Below are 20,197 nucleotides of genomic sequence, written 5' to 3' on the forward strand. Positions count from 1 at the left end.
TTGAGCCCAGGAGGTCGAGGCTGCAGCAAGCTGTGATTGCGCCATGGTACTCCAGCCTGGGTGACAGATTGAGACCCTGTGTCAAAAAAAAAAACACACCCAAGTTCAAGGTGAAAAGCATGAAGTGCTGCTGGACAGGCATCAGCCAGCATTCAGACGATCTAGCCAAGATCACTGATGGAGGTGGCGACACTAAGCAGACTTTCAGTGTAGAAGCAGCAGCCGTCTGCCGGAAGAAGATGTCACCCAGAACTTCCCTCGCGTGGGAGAAGCGGTTCCCTGGCGTCCAAGGAGAGGCCCACCCTCTTCACCCTCTTGTTAGAGGCTAGTGCAGCTGGTGACTTTAAGGTGACCCCAGGGCTTTTTACCATTGCACAAATCCTAGGGCCTGTGAGAATTATGCTAAATCTATTCTGGGCTTTGTAAATAGAACAACAGTGCCTGGGTGAAAGCACATCTGTTTAGCACCTGGCTTATGGAATATTTGGAGCCCACTCTTGAGACCTATTGCTCAAGAAAAATTTCTTTCAAAATATGACTGCTCACGGACAGTGCACCTGGTCACCCAAGAGCCCTGGTGGAGACGCACAAGATCAGTGTTTCCGGCCGGGTGTGGTGGCTCACGCCTGGAATCCCAGCACTTTGGGAGGCCGAGGCGGGCGGATCCCGAGGTCAGGAGATCGAGACCATCCTGACTAACACAGTGAAACCCCGTCTCTACTAAAACTACAAAAAATTAGCCGGGCACGGTGGCGGGCGCCTGTAGTCCCGGCTACTCGGGAGGCTGAGGCAGGAGAATGGCGGGAACCCGGGAGGCGGAGCTTGCAGTGAGCCGAGATCCGGCCACTGCACTCCAGCCTGGACGAAAGAGCGAGACTCTGTCTAAAGAAAAAAGTAAAAGATTAGTGTTTCCATCCCTGCTAGTACAACATCCAGCCTGTAGCCTGTGGATCAAGGAATGAATGACTTGGAAATCAAGATGACTCCTTGACATGTCATTCATTCATTTATGAATGACACGGTGTCGCTCTGTCACCCAGGCTGGAGTGCAGTGGCACAATCTCGGCTCACTGCATCCTCCGCCTCCCGGGCTGAAGCAGTTGTCCTCCCTCAGCCTCCCGAGTAGCTCAGGCTATAGGCACGTGCCACCACGCCCAGCTAATTTTTATATTTTTTTGTGGGGGGGGCGTTTCGCCATGTTCCCCAGGCTGGTCTTGAACTCCTCAGTTCAAAGCAGTCTGCCCACCTCAGCCTCCCAAAGTGCTGGGACTACAGGCATGAGCCACAGTGCCTGGCCAAGTCTCACTGTTTTTGAGGCAAGGTCTGACTGTGTCGCCCAGACTGCAGTGGAGAAGCAGAATCACAGCTCACTATAGCTTCTACCTCCCAGGCTCAAGCGATCCTCTCACCTCAGCCTCCTAAGTAGCTAGGACTACAGGTGTGCACCACCATGCCTGGCTAATTTTGATTTTATTTTTGTAGAGATAGGGGGTCTCCCTGTGTTGCCCAGGCTGGTCTTGAACTCCTGGCCTCAAGCAGTCATCTTGGGTCAGCCTCCCAAAGTATTGGGGTTACAGGCAGTAGCCACCACACCCACCCACAACTCTCATTATTGAGAAGTACATTTGTAAGACTCTGGGTGCCTGTAGGTGCCGTGGAGCGCAATCACTCTGATGGAGCTGGGGAAATTGAGTAAATTGAAACCCCCGGAAAGGATTTGCTGTTCTAGAGGCCATGCAGGACACGTGTGATCCATGGGAGGAGGTCAAATGGCAGGATTCGTGGAAGTTTGGAGGAAGTTGATCTCAGGCCTGAAGGATCACTGTGAGGGTTCAGGACTTCCGTGGCGGAGGAACTGCAGAGGTTTTAGAAGCAGCAAGACAGCTAGAATGAGAGGAACTTGGAGATGTGACTGCACTGCTGCCGTCTCACAAGAAACGTTCACATGTGAGGAGTTGCCTCTTTTTTTTTTTGAGACGGAGTCTTGCTCTGTCGCCCAGGCTGGAGTGCAGTGGTACGATGTCGGCTCCCTGCCAGCTCCACCTTCCGGGTTCACGCCATTCTCCTGCCTCAGCCTCCTGAGTAGCCGGGACTACAGGCGCCCGGCACCGCACCTGGCTAATTTTTTGTATTTTTAGTAGAGACGGGGTTTCACCATGTTGGTCAGCCAGGTCTCAATTTCCTGACCTCGTGATCTGCCCGCCTCGGCTTCCCGAAGTGTTGGGATTCCAGGCGTGAGCCACCGCGCCCAGCCGAGGCATTGCCTCTTGAGGGTGAGCAGGGGAGTTGTTTCAGCTGCTCTCTAGTCCTGGTGAAGGTTCTGTGAACCTGGTGGAAATGAGGACAGAGGACTTGGAATAGCTCGGAACCTCAGTTGACAAAGCCGCGGCTGGGTTGAGAGGACCAACTGCAGTTTTGAAAGATGTTCTGCTGGCCGGGCGCGGTGGCTCAAGCCTGTAATCCCAGCACTTTGGGAGGCCGAGACGGGCGGATCACGAGGTCAGGAGATCGAGACCATCCTGGCTAACACGGTGAAACCCCGTCTCTACTAAAAAATACAAGAAACTAGCCGGGCGAGGTGGCGGGCACGTGTAGTCCCAGCTACTCGGGAGGCTGAGGCAGGAGAATGGCGTGAACCGGGAGGCGGAGCTTGTAGTGAGCTGAGATCCGGCCACTGCACTCCAGCCTGGGCGGCAGAGCGAGACTCTGTGTCAAAAAAAAAAGAAAGATGTTCTGCTGTGGGTAATAAATGCTATCAGACAGCATCACGCCCCACAAAGAAATCTTTGATGAAAGGAAGAGTCGGTCGCTGCGGCCAACTTTTTTGTGGTCATAGTTTAAGAAGTTGCCCCCGCCTCCAGCAGCCGCTGCCCCGATGAGTCAGCCGGCGTCTACGTCAAGGCAAGACCCTCCTCCCGGGAGATTAGGGCGCACTCACAGTTCTGACGATCATTACCATTGTTTAGCAGTAAAGTATTTTTATTTCTCTATCATTTAGTTAAGATGGGGTCTCCCTGTATCACCCGGGCTGGAGTGCAGTGGTGCGATCATGGCTCCCTGCAGCCTCCGCCTCCTGGGCTCAAGTGATCCTGCCGCCTCAGTCTCCCGACTAGCTGGTACCACAGGCTTGCGGCACCACGCCCCGCTTAATTAAAGTGTGTCCGTTCACAGTATACCACGGTATACCACGGTATGCTGTGAACGTAACTTTTGTGTGCACCAGGAAACGAAAACATTTGAGTGACTATTGCAGTGCAGAACCCCAAGGCACGCTTGCGACCACCTCAGGGCGTTTCTCGTATCAGAATACGGTTGCCATGTGCAGTGGGGCAGTGCTTGTGACGCTGGTGCCTTTGTTTCTGTTGTGGCTTATTCAGCTGGGACTTCCTGTCCTAACATTTTCGGCGATGGCCGTGCACCTGTGGCCCCTCCTCACCTGTGTCCCTCAGGCCCCGCTATACCCTCCTCAGCTCTGCTCTGCACTGAAGGAGCTGGGTCGGACCCACCCTGGCATCGTCACAGCCCCGAGTGGTGTCCAGCCTGCCCCTCTCCACCAGTGGCTGCTGGAGAACGACCCGAGCCTGGGTCAGGCCGTGGGGGTTCCTGCAGCAGCTCACGGCTCGCCAGGGCCTCCTGCCCTCCGGTCCACTCTCCCCACTTTCAGTGTCCCCCGGCCGCCATGGGCAGGGGCAGCTCTGTGGCTTCTGTGTCGCTGCCTCAGGCCTGCCTGCTGTCATCTGCCTCCCTCCCTTTCTCAGAGCAGCCCTGGGCCTGGAGATGGGGACTGTTGTGTGGCCCCTCTGCGTCTGGGGGTGGGACTGCCCCGGCTTCAGGATCCTCAGGGCCTCTCCCTGGGATTGGCAGTCACGCCCTCCTGGCAGTACGTCCTCCCACCTGTGCCACCCACCCACCCATCTCGCTTCACAGAAAGGCCCCTGAGCCCTACCTACCCTGTTAGTCTCCAGGCAGCCACGCCAAGACCTCTGGCCTCTGATGTCACGTGGCGTGTGCTTCCCAGCTGGGTTCCGGGCAGGAACAGTGCTTGTCATGTCCCGGCCTTCAGAGCTCCTTCCATCCCAGCAGCCCCCTGGCTGCGTTCTCTGTGGCCTCCGCCCTGTGTCCTCGCCGGCGCTCACCTGTGCCTCTGTTTCTCCGCAGCTGTGAGCCGTGAGCTTTGAGGCGGTGGGACCTGTCAGCAGAATGTCTCCTGCCCCCGAGAGCCACCCCGAGGCCACTGAGATGAGCACTGCGGCCTGGCCGGCCCGAGTGCCTGCGTCTCAGTAGCCGGGAGCCGCGGGCCCACGCCCGCCCCGCCAGCCGCGGTGATGTTCTAGCCACAGAGGAGCCAAGACCTCAGGTTTCCAGAGACTTGGGATTTGCACGGCAGCAGAGTCACCGTGGAGAGGCCAGGGTATCACAAACTTATGGATTTTGACAAGAAAGGAGGGAAAGGGGAGACAGAGGAGGGCCGGAGAATGTCCAAGGCCGGCGGGGGCCGGAGCAGCCACGGCATCCGGAGCTCGGGGACCAGCTCGGGGGTCCTGATGGTGGGCCCCAACTTCCGCGTCGGCAAGAAGATCGGCTGCGGCAACTTCGGGGAGCTCCGCCTAGGTGAGGCCCTGCTCGTGGTGGATGGGGCGGGAGGCTGCTGGCAGGGCCGCACGGGGTCACCGGAGCCTCCGGCAGGGCGGCACGGGGTTACTGGATCCTCCGGCGGGGCCACCCCGGGTCATGGGAGCCTCTGGCGGGGCGGCACGGGGTCACCGGAGCCTCCGGCAGGGCCGCCCCGGGTCACTGGCGTGCGTTGAATCGTCGGTCCATCGTGGTACGAGTGCTACTTCCCTTTGAGAAAGCTCTGTGGGGAGAGTGGGTTTCTGGTCCTGTCACCTTTTCGGGAAACAGTTCTGTTGGGAGGCAGGTGGCCCAGAGCAGGCCAGGCCAGGCCATGCCGCAAGGACCCTGAGTATTAAATCATGAATGACTTCCAGAGTATTAAGTCATGAATGACTTCTACAGCCCGTGTCCATGCTGGGCAAAGCCCTGGCCTTAACCGCAGGCGCCAGCACGGAGCCAGCGTCGGGTGACTGGAGTGACTGTTCTGTGGTGATGACGCTGCTGTGTGCCACTCCCAGCTTCACCATGTAAAAGGCCATGCCTGGCCCACCTGGCTCCATCCCTTCTGCTCACACTGACCTCTCCCGGGTTGCGATCTGATTGGCCGGGCAGGCGTGAGGAGCAGGGGCAAGGACTGAGCCTCTTACTGGCCAGGGGCGCCTTCTCTGGGGTGAGGGTGCCTGAAGATGACCACCAGGCCTGGGGGAGCTCTGAGCACGTTTGGGGCCAGTCGCAGTTCGTGATTAGCTGTGCCAGGGAGCTGGATCATCCCCAGAAATATTAAATTCATTCCTGGTGCTGCTGGGCGTACAGCAAACGCCTGAGCTCCTGCGGGAGGGCATTTGGCGTCTGTGGCTGGGGTTGTCCGGGAGACCCAAGTGCACCCCCAGTCAATGTCTGTCGTGGTGGGAGTAGGGGTCTCTGGGAAAGAGCGCAGGATGGGCAGGTCCGGGAGGCTGCGGCAGTGGATCAGCCTCACGTGAGCACCCGCGGCAGGCAGTGCTGGAATCCGGCCCCTCGGCCCAATGAGGTTGTCAGACGAGGGAAACTGAGGCCCAGGCAGTGGGCATGTTGTGGCTGCACTTTCAAGAGCGGCCGCCCAGGGGTGCAGGAGCATGGGCTGTAGCCACCTGGACCCCAGGCATGTTTTGTGACCCCGCTTCCCACCTCCTGCCTCAGTTTACCCACCTGTTAAATAGGGATGAATGGTAGTTGCCACTCTTCAGAAGTGGGTTTAGCAGGCAGTTATGTGGCAGAAGTGTGTGTCCCGAGTCAAGCAGCTTCTCCCAGGCGAGGGCAGCTATCGGGGTCACTGTTGGCTGCTTCAGTGTTCCCATTAGCTGCACCCAGGGTCCCAGGAGGCCCGTTTGAGACCCCATCCCGAACCTGATTCCACCCCAGCCCTTGGGGAGGCTGCTGGGATTCCACCCTTTTGCGCAGAGGCTGGGCTTGGGCCACAAAGCCTCACTGCCTGTCTGACGGCCTGTGGGTCGGGAGGCCCCGGGCTCCGTTTCTCAGCCAAGAGACTGAGCTTTTCCCGACAGTAGCTGTGGCCTCCCAACCCTGTGTGTGCGTGCACTCAGGCACACGTGCAGACACATGCAGATGTGTACACACATGCCCACACACGTACATGTGCACACTAAAGCACACGCACACAGGCACGCACAGCCACAACCGTGTGTACACGGGCACACAGGCACATCTGCACACACACACCTGGCACAGCCCTGTGACCTGCAGCCTGCGGGATATGGCTTTTGGGAACCCAGATGACTGTGTGGGTCCTGTCCTTGGGCGGCAGTTGCAGGCTGCTGAACAGTGCAGGTCCCCGTAGGCAGGTGAGAGGTGAGAGTGACATATGGGTGATGCCAGCTTGCCAGCTTTTTTTTTTTTTTTTTTTTTTTGAGACGGAGTCTCGCTCTGTCGCTCAGGCTGAAGTGCAGTGGTGCAATCTCAGCTCACTGCAAGCTCCGCCTCCCGGGTTCACGCCATTCTTCTGCCTCAGCCTCCCGAGTAGCTGGGACTACAGGTGCCCGCCACCTCGCCCGGCTAGTTTTTTGTATTTTTAGTAGAGACGGGGTTTCGCCGTGTTAGCCAGGATGGTCTCGATCTCCTGACCCCATGATCTGCCCGCCTCGGCCTCCCAAAGTGCTGGGATGACAGGCGTGAGCCACCGCGCCCGGCCTGGTGACGCCAGCTTTTGCTGAGTTGTGGTTTGCGCTCTCTTCAGCCTGGTGTCTTGGGCGTTGTGTGCTTCGCTGGCAGCCGCACGTCGTGGTTTCTCGGGTGCCGGGAGGCTGTCCATCGGAAGGTGCACCACCCCTTCTTCATCTCCTCCTCAGTGCAGGACGCTTGGCTGTTTCCGGCTTTGGGCCCTTCTGAATAGAACTAACTGCCCAAATAGAACTGAAGAGCACTGGGCGTCTCGAGCACTCCACGTCCCCAGCACTCAGAACTGTCGGTGGCTTTGGTGTTGAGCCTGTTGTAGACTCAGGTTGTTGGATATTGTTCTGTTGTTTAGAATGTGTCATTTTTTTCTGTGTTTAAGGTTTTTATCTTTGATTTAAAATTTTGACTACGTTCTGTTTTTATCCTGCTTAGGATCCATTGTCTTGGATCTCTATGTTGATACTTTTTCAAATTAACTTTGGAAAAGTGTGAGCCATTATTTCATGAAACGTTTTTCCATCTCAGCTTTGCTTTGTTTTGTTTTTTTAGATGGAGTTTCACTCTTGTTGCCCAGGCTGGAGGGCAATGGCACAATCTCGGCTCACTGCAACCTCCGCCTCCTGGGTTCAAGCCATTCTCCTGCCTCAGGCTCCCAAGTAGCTGGGATTACAGGCATGCGCCACCATGCCCAGCTAATTTTTTCTTTTTTCTTTTTCTTTTTTATTCCCAGATAAGAGTCTTCCTCTGTCGCCCAGGCTGGAGTGCAGCGGCATAATCTTGGCTCACTGTAACCTCTGCCTCCCGGGTTCAAGCCATTCTTCTGGCTTAGCCTCCTGAGTAGCTGGGATTACAGGCGTCTACCACCACGCCCAGCTAATTTTTATATTTTTAGTAGAGACAGGGATCTCACCATGTTGGCCAGGCTGGTCTCGATCTCCTGACCTCGTGATCCGCCCACCTTGGCCTCCCAAAGTGCTGGGATTACAGGCGTGAGCCACCGCACCCGGCCATTTTTTCTATTTTTAGTAGACATGGGTTTCACTATGTTGGACAGCTGGTCTCGAACGCCTGACCTCAGGTGATCCACCTGCCTTGGCCTCCCAAAGTGGTGTTACACACGTGAGCTACTACACCTGGCGTGCTTTGTGTTTTTGAGGCAGAGTCTTGCTCTGCCCAGGCTGGAGGGCAGTGGCACAATCTCAGCTCACTGCAACCTCCACCTCCTGGGTTCAAGCAATTCTCCTGCCTCAGCTTCCCAAGTAGCTGGGATTACAGGCGTGCCCCACCACACGCAGCTAATTTTTTGTATTTTTAGTAAAGACGGGGTTTCACCGTGTTGGCCAGGCTGGTCTCGAACTCCTGACCTCAGGTGATCCGCCTACCTCGGCCTCTGAAAGTGCTGGGATTACAGGCGTGAACCACCACACCCGGCTGACCCTGGAAGTTTTGGACCGGCCCAGCCTTGCTCTCATTCTTGGGTTCTGGTTCTGCGTGTGACGTGAGTGCTTGGCGCTGTCCGCAGGTCCCTCGGCCCTGGCGGTTTTCCCTCAGTCTCTGTGTTCTCCTGGTGTCAGGCTGTGCGGCTGCTGCTGCTTGCTGTAAGTTTACTCTTTTTCTACAGCCTCCAACCCTGGAAGTCCATGTGGTGAATCTTTGATTGCTTAGTGGCATTTTTCAGTTCCGTATGATTCTCCATTCGATCTCAGCTGAGATTTCCCATGTGTGCACTGATTTTGGCCATCTTTTCCTTTACATCTTTGAACATGTTTGTGCTGTTTCTTAGTCCATTTTGTGCTGCTATAACAGAATGCCACAGACTGGGTCATTTATTTTTATTTTTTATTATTTTTGAGACGGAGTCTTGCTCTGTTGCCCAGGCTGGAGTACAGTGGTACGATCTTGGCTCACCACAACCTCCGCCTCCTGGGTTCAAGTGATTCTCCTGCCTCAGCCTCCTGAGTAGCTGGGAATACAGGCACACACCACCATTCCCAGCTAATTTTTGTATTTTTAGTAGAGACGGGGTTTCACTGTGTTGGCCAGGCTGATCTGGAACTCCTGACCTCGTGATCCGCCTGCCTCGGCCTCCCAAAGTGCTGGGATTACAGGTGTGAGCCACTGCACCTGACTGGGTCATTTACAGTGAACAGAAGTTGACGGACTCACTGTTCTGGAGGCTGGCAATCTTCAGATTGAGGGTGGCGTCTGGCAAGGACCTTCTTGCTGTGTCATCCCGTGGTGGAAGGCAGGAGGGCAAGGACCGGAGGGGGCTGGATTTGCCCTTTAATCAGGAGCCTGCTCCCATGCTGATGGCATTCATCCATCCACCAGGGCAGTGACCCAGCCCCAACAGTGCTGGATTGGGGACCCAGTTCTCAACACGTGACCCTTGGGGGGTGCATCAAAGACATAGCACTGTGTGGAATGTTGTCTTTGTTGCTGCTGACTTTCTCCCTTGTCACGGTCACACCCCCTTCATTCACCTGTGGGACAGCCTCAGTGGGTGTGGCCGTGGTGTGTACCATGAGGTGTGGGGGGTGCGGTCTCCCAGCTTGAGCGCTGGGTTTGTCCCTGTGGCTCACCTTGTTTCTGTCAGGGTTGGTTTCAGTGTTACTGGGGCAGGGCTGAGGGTAAACATGAGTGACTCCAAGGCCAGGAAGCCCTGCGCCAAGCTGTGGACCTTTTGGGTTCTCAGCTGAAGTCAGAGAATCCAGGGAGGACCCCGCACTCCGGCCGTTGGAGGTGTGGCATCCTCCCGCCTGTGTGTCCCCCGGAACCTCCTGAGCCTCTCTGGAGCTGTTCTCTGCCAGGCCCCATGGGGTCTCCTGCCCTCTGTGTGCACCGCGAGTACTGCCGGAGAAGGCCCCTTCGGCTTTCAGAGCCCAGAACCCCGGACCTCTTCCAGGAGTCTGCAGATCCACAGGCCTCAGATGCTGCCACACCCGCCCAACGCACACCCAGGTCTCTGAAATGCCGTCTGCACACAGCGGTGGGGGTCAGGCGAAGGTTTCTTCCACAGTGCAGAGTGGAAGAGCCGGGAAAGACCCCATCACCATCAGAGTCATCAGCTTCAAAGGTCTGCTCCTCAAGACACTGCCAAACGCATGAGGCCAGCCAGGCTGGGGAAGACCGAGCATCCCCGCAAGTGTCAGGGAGCCACAGCTGGATGATACATCGACAGACAGCGGAGGGATGGCGCAGCACACAGGCGAGGGCTCGGCCTCCTCAGTTGGGGTAGCGCACCTCAGCCCTTGGTGGTGGTCAGCATGTGGCCGACACTTTGCCAGAGAAGGGGCAACTGCCCGCAGGAAGAGCTGCACAGCTGTGTTCACTGAACTCCGCTCTGGAGAGGCAGAACTGGAGACACCAGGGCGTGCTGCAAGGGTGAATGGGCACGCCAAACCCCGTCCTCCCCGTGAGCCGTGGCGCAGCACCAGGCAGGCACACGCCGCGTGCTACGGCGAGGAGCCCACCGCAGTGGCAGCCTCTTGAGCGGGGAAGGGGGGATGGCTGAGGGGCAGGGCGCTCTCCCTCTCAACAGGACCGGGCTGGTACAGGAGCGGGCAGCTGCCAGCGCTCGCCAGACAGGACTTTGGAGACTCGGGCATCCCACTGTGAATCCCACCTCCAAAGAGCAGCACAGGAAGGAAAACCGCAGACGCTGGACCGAACCTGCAGCTGCAAGATTCAGGGGGCAGTGTCCTGTGCTCTAAAACGTCCAAACCTGGGGCAGTGTCCTGAGCTCTAAAACTTCCAAACCTGGGGCAGTGTCCTGTGCTCTAAAACTTCCAAACCTGGGGCAGTGTCCTGAGCTCTAAAACTTCCAAACCGGGGGCAGTGTCCTGTGCTCTAAAACTTCCAAATCTGGGGCAGTGTCCTGAGCTCTAAAACTTCCAAATCTGGGGCAGTGTCCTGAGCTCTAAAACTTCCAAATCTGGGGCAGTGTCCTGAGCTCTAAAACTTCGAAATCTGGCCAGGCGCAGTGGCTCACGCCTCTAAATCCCAGCACTTCAGGAAGCCGAGGCAGGCGGATCACCTGAGGTCAGGATTTCGAGACCAGCCTGGCCTACATGGCGAAACCCCATCTCTAGTGAAAATACAAAAATTAGCCAGGTTGATGGTGCCTGTCTGTAATCCAGCTACTCAGGAGGCTGAGGCAGGAGAATCGCTTGAACCCAGGAGGCAGAGGTTACAGTGAGCCGTAATCATGCCACTGCACTCCAGCCTGAGCAACAGAATGAGGCTCCATCTCAAAAAGGAAAAAACTTTGAAGTTCCTCTAAAAATAAGATGGACCGGTGGATGGTAGCTGTGAGGATGGACCATGTGGCAGGTTTAGTTCTGGGGCCTCGGCGGTGAGTGTTGGGTGTTCGGGGCACGGCTCCTATTGTTTTATGAGGAGAATTTCCTAATAACATGTTACACTGGGGAAAACATAGGAGGGGAGCCCATTTGTTCTGAAAACGCAGGGACCAGCCCTGGTTCCCCGCTCAGGACTGGAGGGAGGTGTCTGGTCATTACTGGTCCTTATGATCCTGCCCCCTCAAGATGCCACATTCTTGAGGCTGTTTAGGGAAATTGACAAGCTGATTGGAACCTGTGCCAAAATAGAGCCCAGGCAGTGCTGCGGACGGGGCAATGCCGGAAGGGGCCCAGCAGTTCCCATGCTACAGGGCACATCCAGGTTGGGGCACTAGTCGGGGGAAGAGGCTCTCAGGGCCCAGGTGGGACGCCAGCCTCAGACTGTGAGGTCATGACCGTGTGCAGCTCGGCCACCAGGCTTTGGGGCTTTGCATCCACCTTAGCAGGGTTTCCAAACTCGTTGTCTCCACGGCCACCCTGCCAGTCCAGCTGCAGCAGGGCGGGAGGAAGTGGAGCCTTCTTTCTTTTTTTTCTTTCTTTCTTTTTTTGAGACAGAGTTTCGCTCTTGTTGCCCAGGCTGGAGTGCAGTGGCAGGATCTCAGCTCACCACAACCTCCACCTCCCGGGTTCAAGTGCTTCTCCTGCCTCAGCCTCCCTAGTAGCTGGGACTACAGGCATGCACCACCACACCCAGCTGATTTTGTATTTTCAGTAGAGACGGGGTTTCTCCATGTTGGTCAGGCTGGTCTCGAACTCCCGACCTCAGGTGATCTGCCCTCCTTGGCCTCCCAAAGTGCTGGGATTAAAGGTGTGAGCTACCACCCCCGGCCACGGAGGCCTCTTTCTGCAGTGTATGCTGCTCAGGCAAAGGCAGCCGACTGCAGACCCAACACGATGACCCAGCCCAACAGTGCCTGAGAAATGGGGCTGCCCCATATGGTGCCCTGTCATGCCGCGGGACAGGTCGCCCAGCAGACGGTAGGTGTGGCCCCAGTGCCTTCCTGGGCTAGAGCCACATGGGTGCCGGACACATTCGTGCCTGTTGTCTGGCTCAGCTGCCGTGGGGAGCCCTCCAGGGCCATGTGCCATGTGTGCCTGCAAGGATCCAACCTGTTCACCGCTGGTCTCAGCCCTCAGGTGCTGAGCCACCACAATGGGTGGGGCCATGCCCCCCTCCCAGGCCGGCTTCCACAGTTGCCCCTGCAGAGCTCCCCTGTGTTAAGGGCTGGCCTCCTCCTTCCTCAGGGGGTGTAACAGGTAAAAAGCTGCACCCTGGGCAGTATAGGGGCTCCCGCCTGTCATCGCAGCCCTGTGGGAGGCTGAGGCAGGCCGATCACTTGAGCTCACGAGTTCAAGACCAGCTGGGTAACTTGGAGAAACCCCGTCTCTACTAAAAATACAAAAATTAGTTGGGTGTGGTGGTGCGCACCTGTAGTCCCAGCTACTTGGGAGGCTGAGGTGGGAGGATGGCTTGAGCCCAGGAGACAGGCTGCAGTGAACTGCAATCTCGCCTCTTCACTCCAGCCTGGGGAACAGAGCGAGACTGTCTCAAAAAAAAAAAAAAAAAAAAAAGGTTATGGGCCTCGTGCCTCCTGCCCTTTCATGGGACTGAGCCCTGGAAGTCCTGTGTGGCTGGTGACCCCAGGGGACAGGACCTGGCCCCTCTCTTCTAACCCAGCTGTGCCGGGGCTCACCTGGGGGCCTCCAGCATGCATGCGGGAGATGCTGGGCCCTGGGGGTGTCTTTGAGAAAGGGGTGGAGGAGTGTGGAGCCCCTGGGGCTCCCTTGCAGGCCGTGAGAAACCTCCCCAGTGCCACTTATGTCCTGGACTAGGGAGGTGGTGGGGAGAGGGAGAGGAGTGGCAGACATGGAGGCAGTGACCACACGGGCAGGGGCAGGTATGGGGAGGACCTGGCAGGCCCCAGTCCAGTGCTCGGGCAGGCTGGGCAGGGGTGCCCTTTGGAGGCTGGTCCTTCAGGGACCCCCTCCTGCCTCTTTCCTGGGGGGCGGGCTGGGAAGGTGGGGGCTAGGTGGGCCCGGCGCCGCGGTGCTGATGCTCTCTGTCCCCACAGGAAAGAATCTCTATACAAATGAATACGTGGCTATCAAATTGGTGAGTCGGCCCCTCCACCCCACCCCCGCTGACGTACCCCCAGGGATTTCAGGGCAGCTACCAGTGTCCCCGGTGACTCGAGCTTGTGCCCCCAGGAGCCGATCAAGTCCCGGGCCCCGCAGCTGCACCTGGAGTACCGGTTCTACAAGCAGCTCAGCGCCACAGGTACCGGGCAGCCCGCGGGTGGGGCGGGGGCTGCGCAGGGGCAGGGAAGGGGCCGCCGCCGCACGCCCGTGCGTCTGTCCTCCGCCGCAGAGGGCGTCCCTCAGGTCTACTACTTCGGCCCGTGCGGGAAGTACAACGCCATGGTGCTGGAGCTGCTGGGGCCCAGCCTGGAGGACCTGTTCGACCTGTGCGACCGGACCTTCACGCTCAAGACGGTGCTGATGATCGCCATCCAGCTGGTGCGCGGCGGGCGGGCCGGGGCGGGGCGGGCTCCGGGGGAAGAGGGTGGCCCTGGAGGGGAGCGCGGGGGCCGGGGAGGGGCGGGGGCCGGGGCGGGCCGGGCCGGGGGCGGGCGGGCTCCGGGGGAAGAGGGTGGCCCTGGAGGGGAGCGCGGGGGCCGGGGAGGGGCCCGGCCGACACCGCCTTGCCCCCTGCAGATCACGCGCATGGAGTACGTGCACACCAAGAGCCTCATCTACCGGGACGTGAAGCCCGAGAACTTCCTGGTGGGCCGCCCGGGGACCAAGCGGCAGCACGCCATCCACATCATCGACTTCGGGCTGGCCAAGGAGTACATCGACCCCGAGACCAAGAAGCACATCCCGTACCGCGAGCACAAGAGCCTGACGGGCACGGCGCGATACATGAGCATCAACACGCACCTGGGCAAGGGTGAGCTGCGCGGGCGCGCGCGGAGGGGGGTGGGCGCCCGGGCCCCGCTGAGGCTGCGCCCCTGTTCCCGCAGAGCAGAGCCGCCGCGATGACCTGGAGGCGCTGGGCCACATGTTCATGTACTTCCTGCGCGGCAGCCTCCCCTGGCAGGGGCTCAAGGTGGGCGCGGGGGCCGGGCGGGCGGGCGGGGACACAGGGCGGGAGCAAGGCTGACTGCAGACCCCCGCAGGCCGACACGCTCAAGGAGCGATACCAGAAGATCGGGGACACCAAGCGCGCCACGCCCATCGAGGTACTCTGCGAGAACTTCCCAGGTAAGGGGTCCCTGCGTCCCCGCCCCCACCCCGTGCCCCACCCCCGCCGAGGCCCCGCTGGCACTCTCTCTGCAGAGGAGATGGCCACGTACCTGCGCTACGTGCGGCGCCTGGACTTCTTCGAGAAGCCGGACTATGACTACCTGCGGAAGCTCTTCACCGACCTCTTCGACCGCAGCGGCTTCGTGTTCGACTATGAGTACGACTGGGCCGGGAAGCCCCTGGTAGGTGGGGGGCCCCGGTGTGTGGGGAGGTGGACCAGGAAACCGCCCTGCAGGAGATGGGAGCCGGCACTGCAGCCCATCCTGAGCCCTGCTCATTCACCCACAGCCGACCCCCATCGGCACCGTCCACACCGACCTGCCCTCCCAGCCTCAGCTCCGGGACAAAGGCCAGCCGCACAGCAAAAACCAGGTGAGGCCCGGGCGGGACCCACGCCCCAGGGAGGGGCCCGGGCGGCCAGCGTGACCCCCTACTGCCCCCGCCAGGCGCTGAACTCCACCAACGGGGAGCTGAACGCGGACGACCCCACGGCTGGTCACTCCAACGCCCCCATCACGGCGCCTGCAGAGGTGGAGGTGGCCGATGAAACCAAGTAAGGTTCTGCGGCGGTGGCTTCAGGGAGGTGGGGGTGCCCTGGGTCCCCATGGGGGTGGGAGGGCCTGAGGCCTGGGCTGCCCCTCCCCGCACCCCGCTCCTCCTACCTCTGCCACCTCCCTCCCCAGATGCTGCTGTTTCTTCAAGAGGAGAAAGAGAAAATCGCTGCAGCGACACAAGTGACCCCGGGCGCGTGCAGCCCCCTGAATCTTCTCCGCGCAGCCCCTTGGGGCGCGAGCTTGTGCGAGGCCCTCGGGGCCTACACACAGCGGCCCAGGGCCAAACCCTGGCCGGAAGCCAGAACGCAGACTGCAGGGGCCGCACCTGGCTCAGCCGGCGGCCCCACCCCCGGGACGTGGGGTCACTTCCTTCACGTAAGACTTTGGCCGAAATTTCTACACCTGTGTCTAGTTCTCCCCTCCAAGAGCATTAACTATTTAAAACAAGGAAAAAAGGAAAAACAGAGGCCCACCTGCCCCCACTCCTGCCCCTTCGTTTCTTTGCTGAAGTGAGTAGTGTGATCTGGGGGCCCCTGGCTGAGGCCCGGCCTGGCCCCGCCAGCCGCCCCCGTTAGCGTCATAAAGTCCAGCTTGTCTCCCTCGATCCAAAGGCCGTTTTCTCGAGGGGAGGGCAGGCCCGGCCTGGAGGGGTGCTGTGGGGCTGTCTTGCCCAGGCCCTCCTGGGAGGGAACAGGCATTGCTGCCAGGGGTGAGGCCGTGCCTCAGGCCTCCCTGAAACCAAAGGGGAAGGCAGGGGTGGGCCCGCGGCGGAAGCCGGCTCCGCAACCAAAATGCTGCACCAAAGCTCGGGCGCGCGGGCACGGCCACTGCAGCCTCTGCCCGGCCTGGCCCCGGCGAGGGGCGGGCGGGCGCTGCCAGGGTGGTGCCTCTCAATGCACTTGCTTCCCCGGAGGCTGTTCCCCGGCGCCTGGAACCTGAGGTGGGAGGACCAGCTGGTGTTGCCCTGCTCGGCCCTGGGCCCTGTTGTGTGGGGCGCGTGGGCACAGGGCTTCCTGCGTCTGTGCTCCACCACCCGGCAAGCAGCCGGAGACAAAACGCCTTAAAGCCCCCGGCCCAGCCCCGCAGGTGTATGTGCAGGGACCTGGGGGCGGCCCTGGACTGGCGGGCGGCCCCCCAGCGGGGTGCCCTGGAGGCTGCTGGGCAGAGTGAAGCAGCTTGGGGCCGTGCCTAGGGCGGTGGCTGTGAGTCTAGTTTTTGCTTTACCAAGTGTACAGAAATGGCATTTACGTTTCTCTGATGCTCCCTTGAAGCCATAGAATTTAGGGGCTTTTTTTAAAAAATAAAAGAAAAATGAAACCAAACCCAAGTGTAGTGTCTGGACTTTCCACGAAGCTTGACCTGGAACGGGCAGCGTCTCCATCCCCATCCTGCCCATCCAGGACAAGTCCGGGAGTGGCCGGCGGCCTCCGACAACAGAAACCAACTCATGAGGCGGAAGGTAAGGAAGACAGAAGTGGAGGGCAGAGCTGGGCTCTGTCTGGGGAGAGGGCAGGAGACGAGTGTTCATGTACCATGGAAAGGGGAAGTCACATACGTGCAACTGTGGCGCTGGGGGTCCTGTTCTCCGATGCTACACAAATACGCCCGAAAAGCTCAGTGACAGGGCCCAGGCAGGATGGTCCTGGCTGCCTGTGATGGCGGAAAGCCTCCTTGACTCCCTCTGTTCACGCAGCAGGGCAGAAAACATCCCCACGGGGGCCCACGGCACTGGAAAGGGAATCAGCAATAGCTCCCGGAAGAACAGTGGAACCTTCAGGCAGGTGAAGACCGTGGCAGCGCCAGCCCTGGCTCCGTCTCATGCCTTCTCACCGCGCTGCAGCTGCACTGGCAAGGGAAGTGGAGGCAGAAGTCCCCGAATGCTGCGTGGGGTCTTTGTCTCCACCCACTCATCTCCTGCAAGGCTTTAAGGGGGGAGAAGGCAGCAGAGGGTGGGGCAGGGAGGAAACTCCACTCCTCCAGTGACAGCCGAGAAAGCTCACCCTCCCCAAGACAAATCACCAAGAAGCTGAAGGGGACAGAGGTCCCTTCCAGGAAGCACTGAAGACCGGAAAACCATCCCGAATCAGAGACTCAGAGACTAAGCACAGAAATGCACAGCCCTCCGAAAATGAATTCAGGAAGAAAGCATCAGAAAAGAATTGGTTTTGGAAATGAATAAATTGCAAGGTGCCAAAGACCCTCATTAAAGTCGGAGGAGAGGCACTGAGGGCAGGAAAACAAGATGAAACAAGACGTGAAACTGCCAAACACAGCACAGAATGCGGAAGATGAAAGAAGATGGGAAACTGCGGAACACGGCACAGAATGCGGGAGATGAAAGAAGATGGGAAACTGCGGAACACGGCACAGAATGCGGGAGATGAAAGAAGATGGGAAACTGCGGAACACGGCACAGAATGCGGGAGATGAAATAAGATGGGAAACTGCGGAACACGGCACAGAATGCGGAAGATGGGCCAAGAAGGGCTGGTGTCGGAGTCTTTGAAGAGGTGAAATAGAGCTAGCATTTAAGACTCTTGTCCAAGGAGGCTTTGCAGAAAAAGACCTGAACCTCCACATTGAATGTGCATCTGGGAAAATTAAACCAGAGCGGGCGCGGTGGCTCACACCTATAATCCCAGCACTCTAGGAGGCTGAGGTGGGCAGATCCCCTGAGGTCAGGAGTTCAAGACCACTCAGGCCAACACGGTGAAACCCCGTCTCTAATAAAAATACAAAAATTAGCCAGTCGTGGTGGCACACGCCTGTAATCCCAGCTACTCAGAAGGCTGAGGCAGGAGAATCACTTGAACCCGGGAGGCTGAGGTTGCAGTGAGCTGAGACCACACCACTGCACTCCAGCCCAGGCGACAGAGCAAGACTCCCTCTCCAAAAAAAGACCTTGTCTCAAAAAAAAAAAATTTTTTTTTTTTGAAACGGAGTCGCAGTCTCTCACCCGGGCTGGAGTGCAGAGGCGTGATCTGGGCTCACTGCAAGCTCCACCTCTCAGGTTCATGCTATTCTCCCACCTCAGTATCCAGAGTAGCTGAGATTACAAGGTGCCCACCATCACGTTTGGCTAATTTTGTTTTTGTATTTTTAGTAGAGATGGGGTTTCACCCTGTTAGCCAGGATGGTCTCGATCTGACCTCAGGTGATCTGCCCGCCTCGGCCTCCCAAAGTGCTGGGATTACAGGCGTGAGCCACTGTGCCCGGCGAAAATAATTTTTTTTTTTTTTGAGACAGAGCCTCTCTCTTGTTGCCCAGGCTGGGGTGCAGTGGCCGGATCTCAGCTCACTGCAAGCTCCGCCTCCCAGGTTTACGCCATTCTCCTGCCTCAGCCTCCCCAGTAGCTGGGACTACAGGCGCCCCTCGCCCGGCTAGTTTTTTGTAATTTTTTAGTAAAGACGGGATTTCACCGTGTTTGCCAGGATGGTCTCGATCTCCTGACCTTGTGATCTGCCCGTCTCGGCCTCCCCAAGTGTTGGGATTACAGGCGTGAGCTACTGTGCCTGGCGAAAATAATTTTTTTAAAGGTGAGACCAAGGGTGGAAGACCAGTACCACTGTAATACGTTGTGACAAAGCAGAAATAATGCACCTGTAAGAGTCAGCAGTAGCTTGGGGATAAGGAGTGCCTGTCATGTGTTTTATCTACTTACCCACATGTTCACCCTTTTTCTGATGTTCTTCATTTCTTCTTGCCGATCAGAGATGACCTCTGGGATAATTTCCTTTCAGCCTGAAGACCTTCCTCAGTATTTCTTACAGTGCAGCTTGCTTTCTTGTTTGTTTTGTTTTGTTTTAAGACAGGATCTGGCCCAGGCTGCTGTGCAGTGGCAGTCATAGCTCCCTGGAGCCTCGACCTCTTGGACTCAAAGGATCCTCCCACCTCAGCCTTCCAAGTCTCTGGGACCAGAGACATGCACCACCACACCCAGCTAATTGTTTTGGGTGTTTTTTTTTTTCTTAGGTAGAGATAGGGTTGCCTGTCTGGCTCTGTTGTCCAGGCACTTTAGGAGGATGAGGTGGGCGAGTGACCCTGGTATTAGAGGTGTGAGTTACCAGGCCAGGCCGAGTGCAGCTTTGGCGCTAACAAATGACAAATTATCTCAGCTTTTCGTTCCCTAAAAAAAATACTGATTTCACCTTTCTTAAGGAGGTTTTTGCCGGGAGTGGCATTCCAGGTTGACAAAGTGTCTGTGACAGGGTCTCACTGTGTTACCCAGGCTGGAGTGCAGTGGCACGATCTCTGCCTCACTGCAGCCTCTGCCTCCCAGGTTCAAGCAGTTCTCCTGCCTCAGCCTCCCGAGTAGCTGGTATTACAGGCACCCGCCACCATACCTGGATAATTTTTATGTTTTTAGTAGAGTCGGGGTTTCACCATGTTGGCCAGGCTGGTCTCGAACTCCTGACCTCAAGTGATCCACCCGCCTCGGCCTCTGGAAGTGCTGGGATTACAGGCGTGAGCCACCGTGTCCCGCTGACAAAGTTTGTTGGCCAGGCACGGTGGCTCAAGCCTGTAATCCCAGCACTTTGGGAGGCCGAGACGGGCGGATCATGAGGTCAGGAGATCGAGACCATCCTGGCCAACATGGCAAAACCCCGTCTCTACTAAAAATACAAAAAACTAGCTGGGCGAGGTGGTGGGCGCCTGTAGTCCCAGCTATTCCGGAGGCTGAGGCAGGAGAATGGCGTAAACCCGGGAGGCGGAGCTTGCAGTGAGCTGAGATCCGGCCACTGCACTCCAGCCCAGGCGACAGAGCAAGACTCCGTCTCAAAAAAAAAAAAAAAACTAGCCGGGCGAGGTGGCGGCGCCTGTAGTCCCAGCTCCTCGGGAGGCTGAGACAGGAGAATGGCGTGAACCCAGGAGGCGGAGCTTGCAGTGAGCCGAGATCACGCCACTGCACTCCAGCCTGGGTGGCAGAATGAGACCCCGTCTTAAAAAAAAAAAAAAGATATGTGGGTCAACATCTTTCATTCATTTTGGGAGATTTTTGGCTATCATATAGCTTGAGCCTTCTCTCTCTCCTGGGACTCCACTTACACATACATTAGACCCTTTGTGCCACATATCTCTGTCCATTGTTTTTAGTCACTGTGCTTCACCTTGCATGTTTTTTGTTTGTTTTTGAGACAGTCTTGCTCTGTTGCCCAAGCTGGAGTGCAGTGGTGAGATCTTGGCTCACTG

General features: G+C 57.9%; 1 protein-coding gene across 4 annotated transcripts in view; it reads left to right on the forward strand.

Moving 5' to 3' along the window:
• The window catches only part of CSNK1G2 (casein kinase 1 gamma 2), a 36,888-nt gene extending 20,559 nt beyond the window's left edge, over positions 1-16,329 (forward strand). For 2 of the 4 annotated variants that reach the window (XM_030934892.1, XM_030934893.1), the window contains exons 2-11: positions 4,159-4,611; positions 13,220-13,260; positions 13,356-13,664; positions 13,863-14,097; positions 14,171-14,256; positions 14,327-14,411; positions 14,487-14,635; positions 14,742-14,825; positions 14,900-15,006; positions 15,137-16,329. In XM_030934892.1, the coding sequence (XP_030790752.1) occupies positions 4,425-4,611; positions 13,220-13,260; positions 13,356-13,664; positions 13,863-14,097; positions 14,171-14,256; positions 14,327-14,411; positions 14,487-14,635; positions 14,742-14,825; positions 14,900-15,006; positions 15,137-15,191 (1,338 nt within the window). In that variant the 5' untranslated portion in view covers positions 4,159-4,424 and the 3' untranslated portion in view covers positions 15,192-16,329. The remainder of the gene's footprint in view (positions 1-4,158; positions 4,612-13,219; positions 13,261-13,355; positions 13,665-13,862; positions 14,098-14,170; positions 14,257-14,326; positions 14,412-14,486; positions 14,636-14,741; positions 14,826-14,899; positions 15,007-15,136) is intronic. The other 2 variants (XR_004058605.1, XM_030934894.1) reach the window with 2 other exon arrangements.
• The last annotated feature ends 3,868 nt before the right edge of the window (positions 16,330-20,197 follow it).

The sequence above is a fragment of the Rhinopithecus roxellana genome, chromosome 8 (assembly GCF_007565055.1).
Source record: "Rhinopithecus roxellana isolate Shanxi Qingling chromosome 8, ASM756505v1, whole genome shotgun sequence".
Taxonomy (NCBI): domain Eukaryota; kingdom Metazoa; phylum Chordata; class Mammalia; order Primates; family Cercopithecidae; genus Rhinopithecus; species Rhinopithecus roxellana.